The sequence below is a fragment of the Branchiostoma floridae genome, chromosome 11, assembly GCF_000003815.2.
Source record: "Branchiostoma floridae strain S238N-H82 chromosome 11, Bfl_VNyyK, whole genome shotgun sequence".
Classification (NCBI taxonomy): Eukaryota; Metazoa; Chordata; class Leptocardii; order Amphioxiformes; family Branchiostomatidae; genus Branchiostoma; species Branchiostoma floridae.
Genome location: NC_049989.1, coordinates 14749063 through 14759226, shown reverse-complemented (window position 1 = coordinate 14759226; position 10164 = coordinate 14749063). Strand labels below are relative to the sequence as shown.

The 10164-nt window shown below is 43.2% G+C and overlaps 3 protein-coding genes across 3 annotated transcripts in view; 1 reads left to right on the top strand and 2 right to left on the bottom strand.

The window, feature by feature from the left end:
- LOC118426453 (cytochrome P450 2D4-like) overlaps positions 1 to 5311 on the top strand; it is a 6933-nt gene extending 1622 nt beyond the window's left edge. The window contains exons 2-7 of the mRNA XM_035835857.1: positions 318 to 460; positions 974 to 1172; positions 1611 to 1897; positions 2399 to 2587; positions 3154 to 3289; positions 4005 to 5311. Coding sequence (XP_035691750.1) covers positions 318 to 460; positions 974 to 1172; positions 1611 to 1897; positions 2399 to 2587; positions 3154 to 3289; positions 4005 to 4186 — 1136 coding nt within the window. The 3' untranslated portion in view covers positions 4187 to 5311. The remainder of the gene's footprint in view (positions 1 to 317; positions 461 to 973; positions 1173 to 1610; positions 1898 to 2398; positions 2588 to 3153; positions 3290 to 4004) is intronic.
- The window catches only part of LOC118426452 (acetylcholine receptor subunit alpha-like), a 16615-nt gene extending 9630 nt beyond the window's left edge, over positions 1 to 6985 (bottom strand). Inside the window, exons 1-2 of the mRNA XM_035835856.1 lie at positions 6848 to 6985; positions 6165 to 6316 (exon numbers count right to left, since the gene is read on the bottom strand). Of these exons, the coding sequence (XP_035691749.1) occupies positions 6165 to 6316; positions 6848 to 6867 (172 nt within the window). The 5' untranslated portion in view covers positions 6868 to 6985. The remainder of the gene's footprint in view (positions 1 to 6164; positions 6317 to 6847) is intronic.
- A 411-nt stretch (positions 6986 to 7396) lies between these two features.
- LOC118426244 (deleted in malignant brain tumors 1 protein-like) overlaps positions 7397 to 10164 on the bottom strand; it is an 11252-nt gene continuing 8484 nt past the window's right edge. The window contains exons 7-9 of the mRNA XM_035835515.1: positions 8691 to 8888; positions 7959 to 8087; positions 7397 to 7521 (exon numbers count right to left, since the gene is read on the bottom strand). Of these exons, the coding sequence (XP_035691408.1) occupies positions 7397 to 7521; positions 7959 to 8087; positions 8691 to 8888 (452 nt within the window). The remainder of the gene's footprint in view (positions 7522 to 7958; positions 8088 to 8690; positions 8889 to 10164) is intronic.

The window sequence follows — 10164 nt, the reverse complement described above, 5'->3', positions numbered from 1 at the left end:
GGGTTAGTACCGCCTCCGTACGAACTCGAAGAGAGTCCGACGGATTTTGGAGCACGTAGACACGCCGTAGAACTTTACGTGCAGGAAAAACATTGTGTGCCATCGGGCTGCGGAAAACCCCTCCCCCCTCCCCGTAGGTCCCAGTACGGGCGACGCGCTGCCCTGTACAGCCTGAACGTTTCAAAAATACGTGGCGGACGTGGCCTTCCAAAAATAACGTACCGACAAATTGCACGTACGGCGGGTTGTGCCCTTAGCTTAAGATAGTTGCCGTAAGAGGTATGCAAACCAATGACGTTTTGATTTTGTTTGACTAGACATTTTAATGGCTCCGTACGGAGAAGTCTTCAAGAAACGGCGGCGATTTGCAACCAGTGTCTTCAGGCGTCTTGGAGTGAAGATGGGTCAAGGGAGTATAGAATATCAAATTCAAGAAGAGGCACGTTTTATCTGTGTCAAGGTATGCTGAGTTTACTTTATCATGGTAGAAACAAGTTCACACTAAAAATTCTACTTATGTTGCTGCCAAGTTCATGTTTCCCTCCTAGTCTTTTCTGAGACAGCACAAGGGATGTCACATTCTCAGTTTCGATACAATATAACTTGATCAACAATCGCTGTGTTGCCACCGAATTAAAAACCAATGTGCAATGGTTGAAAATTCGTCAAAACGTCATTCACCCGGACGGGAAACCTGGCGCATCCCCGTCTTGTATGTAGCTAGAAGAAAGGGTATGTCACCCCACAAGGGGCGGTAAAACCCCAACGATGCTGTAATACACCGTATGTCTCTACTACTACTACGTCCAGTGAGATGCCCACTCAACCGAATACCTCCTTCCGCAAAAAAATACTCCAGTTAGAAGCTCTGGCGAAGGTGTCTGAGAGACATCGAAGCGTAAGCCATGTAAGTAAGCACTGGTTGTGTAAAAAGAATTCTCCTTCATCCGAATACCCCCTTCTCCTCCGAAAGATCTCCGGATACAGCGAGCAGCCGTTTGACGTCTCCTCCGACCTGACAACTGCCGCAGGGAACATCATCTGCGCCCTGGTGTTTGGGAAACGGTTCGACTACGGAGATACCAGATTCCAACATCTGCAGACGACGATGAAGAAACTTGGAGAGGAGATGGCCAGGTGGCAAATTCCTTTCATCACCTTTATCCCATATGGTGAGTACGTGGTCACAACATTGTAAGTTACGATCCCGACGCAGAGTCTTTTGTACAAGATACGAGGAATAGAGACAGCTGCAAGTTATCATCCGTACATCGTGCATTCATCATAGATAGAAATAGAGGCTGAAAAAAAATCGCAGAGACCTCGCAAGACTAAACCTCCTAAATACGCTGGATCCGGTTTTAAAAGACGGTTTAGAACACCATTTGACGCAATAGGACACCGGTTACTAACGCTAGTTATCCGTGGTATTGAAAAACAGGGTATTGAGGAATATAATGTCGATGGAAGGCGGTTTTCAAAATATTGCAATTTCGTCAGTCGACTTGACATCTTAAGTACCCTGTTTTTTTAATACCATACATATAGGTTACTTGTGGATATAGGTGAACTAGCGTTACATCTTTAAAACCGTTTGTTTTGCAAAACAGTTCAAGATCCAGCCGCGGGACTGCGCTTCTATTCCAAGAAACTACAACTGTTCATCCGTGAGGAAATAGATCGGCACCGTCTGAATCTGGACCCGGAGAATCCAAGAGACTTCATAGACTACTGCCTGCTCCAACTGGCCCAGCAGGACGGGAACGAAATATGGATGAATGACGACAACGTGGTGTATATTCTTCAGGACCTCTTCGTGGCAGGGACGGACACCACGGCTGCCACACTGACGTGGGCCCTGCTCTACATGATCCTTTATCCGGATGTACAGCAGAAGGTTAGAGAGAACGAATGCTTTATTAGAAGATTACTACAATTTGTAGGTATTTTTGTAGGAGAGATTTGTAGAGAATGCTTCTTTTAAAAGGGATTGTAGTTTACGGACTGTTTCTTCGCGCTTTCGGGCGTGATCCCTACGTGGTCCATTGGGACACCCTATAGCTACAGGACTATTTTTGTGCACGGCCGGGCCCAGGTTGACTTTTAATTCGGAGATAAAATGAACCCGGGACCCGATAACACAAAGACGCCGTATGCTAATCGTGAGCACACCTAGAGGTACCTCTGTGGTATTCAGCAGTCCAATGGGACAGATTTGTGGTCTCGGGGCCCGATCTGGTCTACAGTCCCTACGGGCACCGGTGCAAATTTGACTCTAGCATGACAAGCGGGCGAAATGACAAACAGATATTGGAAGAGATGTCTGGCAATGTTCGTGCATTTATTTGTGTGTTTCTATGTCTGTGTGTGTGTTTTGTTGTATCGTTGTGTTTTCCAGGTCCAGGCCGAACTTGACAGTGTGCTTGGCGCCACCAAACCGAATCTGGCACACAGAGACCAGCTTCCCTTCACCGCTGCCACCATCATGGAGTCCCAGCGAATCCGCCACATCGCAGGTTTAATGTTCATTCGCGATACAGCTGAGTCAACACGCCTCCGTGGTTTCGACATTCGGAAGGGGAAAAAAGTAATGTTACTTTACTACTCAGTAAGGCTTAGGTTCCAATTGGGAAAGGGGGGGGGGCGCTACAGGGAAGTTCACGGGCTGTTTTTTGGCACCCCATGGGACACGTTGCGCCTTCTATTTTTGGGCCCGGCCGGGCATAATTGGTATCTGTTAATGTTCCATGTGCCGCAAACAACATACTTTAAGTATTCGAGTCCTATAATGAAAAACACTATAAATACAGATTTTCATATATTACAGGTATTCGAGTCCTATAATGAAAAAAAAAACACTACAAATATAATTTTTCCTCATTAAATATGCAAATTAAGTGACACACCCAAAACTATATCTCCATTTTTCATGGAGATAACCTGTCAATATGGACCTCAACCGACACTTCGCTACAAAATCTTTGTCTCGCTGTAAATTTCCTACTCCGGAGCTATCTGTCTCTCTCGCCTCTTTTTCTCATATATATTGATAATCATACTATTTATCTGACAGCTAATCTATGATGCTCTTGATACAGACATCGTCCCTTTTACCAAAAGATGATGACTTGTTTTCTTATCAAACCATATCAGCTGGTTCCGAACCTTAGGTCCGTCCACATGGACCCTGAGGTCTGGCCCAATCCGGATGAGTTTGACCCCAGCCGGTTCCTAGATGCGGAAGGCAAGGTTGTGAAGAATCCACCATCGTTCTTACCCTTCTCCGCAGGTACGAAATAAATAAAGGCACCAACAAAACTTACTTTACAAACAAAATGTCACCGAATTCATTAAATGAAAAAAAAAATGAAGTGTTACGAGATCACCAGATAAGAACCTTGGGTAGAATCTAAAGATCGCAATTCAAGCGAACGACGGCCGAATTATTGATCAGCTACAGCTCGCCAAATTTCAAGATCGCCCGATTGTCGACCGCATTTTTGCTGAAAATCTTCGCCGTTACAATTTGAACTTGGTTTATAGTATTATTCCGGAAAGTTTCAGTTATTGTCCTTTCTGCCTTTTTTGTGCACATGTGACATAATACAGAGGTATAAACCCCAACTGACAAGCTCCTAAAATTTGCCCGAAACCCTATAGTAATCGCCAGGTCGTCGACCGTACTTCCGAAATGGGACCTAAGCCTTAACTATGCCTACGCTACGGTATACGTATGTGCGTTGGAAGTTTGTCAAACTACAACCACCTAAGGGACTGTGGAAAAATGGTTGCCGAGGACAGGTGATTGCTCATGATAGGGTGGAGTTAACTGGTAAAATGGGACAGGAATGTTTTAATGAGGGTTGTGACTGGAGTGAGTTGCCTGCTCTAGGTGGTTGCCTGACCAGGCCTGACAGGCCTAAGTCGACTTGAATGCTTACAATTAAAATTTTGTTTTCAAAATGTACAAACTCCTATAAAAATAATTCCTTTTGTGTTTTCAGGCCGTAGGAACTGCTTAGGTGAGCAGCTGGCGAAGATGGAACTCTTCCTCCTGTTCTCCACCATCCTGCAGCACTTTACGCTAAAGGTGCCAGAGGGCGCTCCTACACCTTCAACCGAAGGGATCAACAAGTCGTTGAGCATGGGGCCTGTGCCTTTCCAACTTTGTGCCGTCTCTCGCTGATGTTAAAGTTATTACAAGGATAGATACGTGTTGATCCCTTGACTTCCATGATCAGAATAGATAGAAAAGATAATAACGTAGAGAACGTTTTTTTTCAGCACACGTCATGGAAACGTTTTAGGTTTCCGCTTAGATCCGCTTAGAGACTTCTAAATTTGTAGTGCTTTACCCCCAACGTTTAGATTATCTATGCAAAACCAGATAATGTTCAGAAAGCTAAAACTTTATATTATTTCACGTTATTATTAATCAGTTGATTTATTAATTAGAATTACAAATTCAGAATGTAACGAATTTAGCCTCTGATACATTTTGATGACTAAACTTAGAAAAGAGTGTCCATCTATCCATAATTATCTATTTATTTATTTATCTATGTAATATTGGTGAATTGTAAGGTCTATATTTCATCTTTTATCTCCAGGAAATCATATGCTCAGCTTTCCAGATGTTTAAAAATCCCATCCTCCTACGCACGGTCCCCAACGGCACAAGCTGACTGCCTGTTGGGACCCTGCTGTCTGGAGGCCCACCAGCGGTTACTGTGATTGTCGCCACAAACCAGCTGTCAGCCAATAAGAGAATAGGCTTTTTTGTTTTCGAAAGGGACCTCGCAAAGGCCTGATTGGGCGCTGATTGAATGATTCCCACATAAGGGTAAGCCCATTAATATTTATAAGCAGGGCGGTCAGTAACTGATCTGAGTGCTCCAGACAGCAGAGGTGACCACAAGGAGTTTCGACACGATTGTAGTCCTTCTGCGTAGGTGAATGAAAAATCCATGGTATCAAGAAAAAGCTCAACAAGTTACTTGATATTAAATTGTTGTCATTAGTGCTATTTGCGGTATTCACAATTATAGGATGCAACTTTACCAACCATGTCGGGTTATAAAGCTTATAGAGTAAGGTCAGTATATTTCCGACAAAAAAATTAATATCAATTTTACATTTTATTATACTATGTCACATTACGTTATGTAGGTGTGTGTGGACAACTTCGTAACTTAATCAAATGAGAGAGAGGATTAGGATAAGACATTAAAGGGGAAGTAGACATTAAGGTTAACTCTAGCTCTATGGAAATGGAGAAGAAGAAAGAAGTGTCAGTAGCTAGATGAATGTAGGAATAAACTAGCTAGATTTAATTCAAATTTAACAGTCTGCTTTTGATTTTTTATTTCTTATGATGATTTCTGAAGTGCAGCATACCCACCTTATTAATTGTACAAACTGGGTAACGATTTACAAAATTGACATTTGATTTTGTCAACCATCCCCAAAGTTACCTACATGCAAGACATCTTCAGAATCTATTAACCCATTGTTGAGTTAACCTCTTCCAAAGTTTTCAACAAAAATGGCCCAACTGCAAATCAACACAAGCTGCTAGGGGCTGGCTCACCTCTTATGATCCCAAGAGATATCACAAAATCATTGCCATAGAATGTCCAGATCTAGAACACGAAGCATAAAAACTGGAAGTTTTGCTGCGGTACTGTAAAAGCCAATAGTTGGCCCATTATCGAACTTGACCTTTTCCCGACCCCTACCAACGCACCAAGTATCATAGAGATTCATCCACAACTTCTCGAGTTATCATATCATCAACAAACGCACAGACATACAAAGGATGCCAAATTCATAACCTTCTTTGCGAAGGTAAAAAAAAAGAGAGACAGAGTCTATAGATGTTTTAATTGAGGTCGATATATCATTATCATCATCATCAAATCTTATATATCATAAGTCAAAGTAACTAACTACTGAGTTATACAGTAGAAGCCAGTTGATTGCACAACGGATTTACGCACACTTCTGTTAACTGCACGGAATCTCCAAATCCCAAACCCGTGCGGTCCAGCTAGATAACTTCGCATAATTGCACCATCCGGATAATTGCACAAAATTCGCTGGCAAATATAGGCCGTGTAATTAAGCGGCTTCTACTGTATATATAGCACATGTAATTTGCCCACCTGTATCTTCTGACGTCAGGGCCTTGGTATTGTAGCAATCTGAATGTGGGAAAATGTCGCACGACAGAAACTCCGGCCAAGAACCGTTCCCGACACACGACGCCCGGACCTCTTCGCACCAAGACCGGCAGGGTAGCTGTTGTCTCAAGAGACTGAAACAAAATAAACGTTTCCTTCTCTCAAAATGCTCGTTTCATGCTTGTAAGTGGACACGAATAATCATTTTTTCTTTCTTGAATAAAATGACTGTGTTGTTGATTGTGACCTGTAAAGGCCTGGTCACAGTCGTTGTAGATCGTCGTACGATGCTGATGTCTACGATTTTAAAGCGCAATGTAATACTATGCCAAAACAAACGTTACAGTTGACAAAAATCTTAGACAGACTTTGTAGGCTAATACAGATTTTGTACGAAACATGCACGAATATCTACCAATCACCCTCAAGTTACGTCAGTAGGAAGATCGAACGACAGTCGCACGACGATCAGACGACGGTTGTACGATGATCTTACGACGGTCGTAGAGCGAACGTAAGACGGTCGTAGGACGACCGTGTGATGATGGTACAACGACCGTACGATGAGTGTGATTGATATAGATGCGTTAATAGAGATCACCCTCAATTCTCCATCGTACGACGATCGTACGACTAGTGTGACAGCGACCTTAACGATTTCGTACCTTTCGTTACAACTCGGCATGATGACCGCGCACACCAGACTGCTGACCTGCGGATGACAGGCGGATGAAGCCAGGTCGTGCAGCGCCCCTTCCGGTACCGTGGAGTTCAGGACCTCATCCACCGTGCCGTGGTGAGCGGGTTAGGGAGCGTCATCATGTCGTACTCCGTCCCTTTACACAGCGTGAACTCGGGAGGAATTTCCTCACACTCTGGAATTCAACATTTATGAGTGAGTTAGAAAATACAACCTCTTCCAGCTTTCAATCCTGTTCAGGCTCATTTTGATGCGATGACCCCAGAAAATACAAAATGGCCGCTGTAATTGGTATTAGGGCCTATTGATATGTATTGGTGCTGAAAGTCGCCTCTGTAAATCAACTGGTAATAGTTGAGTACCCGGTTCCACTTTTTTAATCTTGCGGATACGTGACGTCAGCAATTGGTCAAACGTGCCAGGAAGTTTATGACGCTCACCGTTTTTGTTCAGTGATGACTGGACTGGCCTCATTTATACCTGTTACAAAGTGCACAATGTTAAATAAAATCCACTAACCGCATTGCCTCTCGTCAGACCTGTCGCTACAGTCCACCTCTCCGTTACACCGCTGCCATGACCTGATACACGTCACTCCATCCGCACACCGGAACTGGCCGATGGTGCAGGTAGTGAAGACTGGTACAAAAACGGTGATGATAAGTTGGGTTTACTTTTGTCTCAGAAGTACAGAATTGGCCACAGTGCAGTATACGTAAGAAGGTTACTTAGAAGAAACAAGTATATGGCGTAAACTAAACCGGCTACAATTGGTGCAATTTGTCCCCTGAAATTGCGAATCTTTTGGAATAAAAAATGGCGATCCGCAAAATGGCGCAAATAGGCGTAATATATTTTATACTATCAGGAAGAAGAAGCAGTGTGACCGAAATTCGTGCCAGGGAAAATTGGCACTTACAAAATTTACAAAAGTTGCCACAATGTCCTGGTCCAGTCCAATGTGATACGTAGAAATGTTTTAGTACGTATTGCTTTACAACCGAATGCCATTGAAATTTTACCAAACACTGACTGTTATTGACAGACGACTGAGCGCAGAAGATAGTGATCCACACCTTTATCCACTGATGTGTACGTGGCGTTGAATCCGCGCTTCGCTATGGAATGGTCGGAAGTGAAGAGGATGTTCATGAAGTGACTTGATGACGTCAGCATGCCTGGATTGCTACTTCCGGTGTAGCGTCCTGAAAATGTGTTAAGAGAAATATGAGTATCATGGTCTGACAACTAGAAATGCGACATTTGCAAGAAAACAAATATTTACCTACATGTGATATAGCCTAATAAATTACAACTCTGTTTATTCTTACTCAAAGACAACTATATGAGCTGTATATGGTGACCAGCCCCTCCAGCTCTGTCCTGCCACTTACGTATACTACATAATGTAATCGAACATACTTCCTTTGTATTTTCAATTGAATATGTCACAACGTATGGTAACTTGTCCAACGATTGTAGAACCCTATAAAAGAGACTGCAGTGGTACTGGATGGAACCATATTCTTGCACAGTATTATGCAGAATTTCTATTGCCCATGTATTAACGCTGGTTCACCTTTACCCGCGGGGTAGTCTATATCCAATTAAAAGAGGCTGTTTAGGGTATCTGACAGTGGTTTCAAACTGCAATGTTTTGACAAAATGTCAATTTAAAACCACAGTCTGTCGACTTAGTTATCTCAAATACCCCGCTTCTAAATACAACGGATATAGGTTACCCACACCTGCGTTACTTTATCAGTAGGAAAAATATTGAAGAGAACGGTTACCGAGTGAAAATTTACGATTTGTGGTGTCGCCCTGGAATACTTCTACATAGTCATAGCCATCTTCGAGGGTGAAGTCCACAAAGGCCAGTTGGACAGCTTTGTTGAAGTCGACTTTGATGCGGTACCGGCATCGGTCCTCGTTTGGATAAGGTGCCGGGTAGAAAGGGGAGTGGAGCCGACCGCTGTCCTTCATAAAGGCTCGGGATGGACACCCTATATCAGAAGAATGCAGGCATCTTATTGGTCATTAGGGTGGGTTCACAGGTGCGTACATATTCAAGTCCAAATGAGGAACGTATGGACGTCTGCGCCTCTACGAAGCTCCCCGGGTCGATGGAAAAATAGTAGAAATTGGACAAATATAGACACAGATACTTGGTTATGATGACATTCAGAATGCGTCTAACAAGGGTCAGGAAGCAGAAATTTACCAGACTTCGATTTGACTTGGACAAACTTAAAGACCCTGCAATAAAGGAACAGTTCCAAGCTAAAATTGGAGGAAGGTTCGCCCCGCTGACAGTATTAGATGGCAATGAAAAGGAAGACTTAGAGGAAGTTGTAGAAAAGTTTAACACAGTTGTACTACAAGCTGCCAAAGAGACCCTTGGCAAGCACCAACGTGCCAAGAAGCCATGGGTGACAGCAGAAATTTTAGAACTGTGTGACATGAGACGTGAATTAAAGAAAGGGAAGAACAGCTCAGAAGGAGCCCAAAAGTACAGAGTAGCAAACAACAAAGTCAAGAGAGGAATGAAAAAGGCAAAGAAAGCATGGATAGAGCAGAAATGCACTGAAATCCAAACCAGCCTTAAACAAAACAACACAAAGAAAGCATATGAAGTGGTCAAAGAACTTACCAAAGATAAGAGTGCTAGGCCAACTAACATACAGAGTAAGACATGAGAATGTCTCACGGAAGAAGCAGACATCCTGAACAGATGGACAGAGTATTGTGAAGAACTGTATAATTACAAACTGAAAGTGAACCCAGCAATGCTGAACTGTCCACAGGCAGACTCTGAACTAGACTCTGACCCCATACTGAGGGAGGAAGTTGAAACCGCGGTCAAAGCGTTGAAACCGGGTAAGTCTCCAGGACCAGACAATATTCCAGCAGAACTGATACAGGCTGGAGGAGAAGACATGATCACAGCTCTCACCTCCATTTGCAATGCTATCTGGAAATCAGGGGAATGGCCAACCCCATGGACACGCTCCCTGATCATTACCTTACCAAAGAAGGGGAACTTGCAAATGTGTCAGAACTATCGTACTATAAGTCTGATAAGTCACCCTAGCAAAGTTATGCTGCGAATCATCCTAAACAGACTGAAACCAGTAGCGGAAACCATTATCAAAGAGGAACAGGCAGGTTTTAGACCGGGCAGCACAACTGAACAAATCTTCAACTTAAGAATAATATGTGAAAAACACCTGCAACACCAGAAAGACCTATATCATGTATTTATAGATTTTAAGAAGGCTT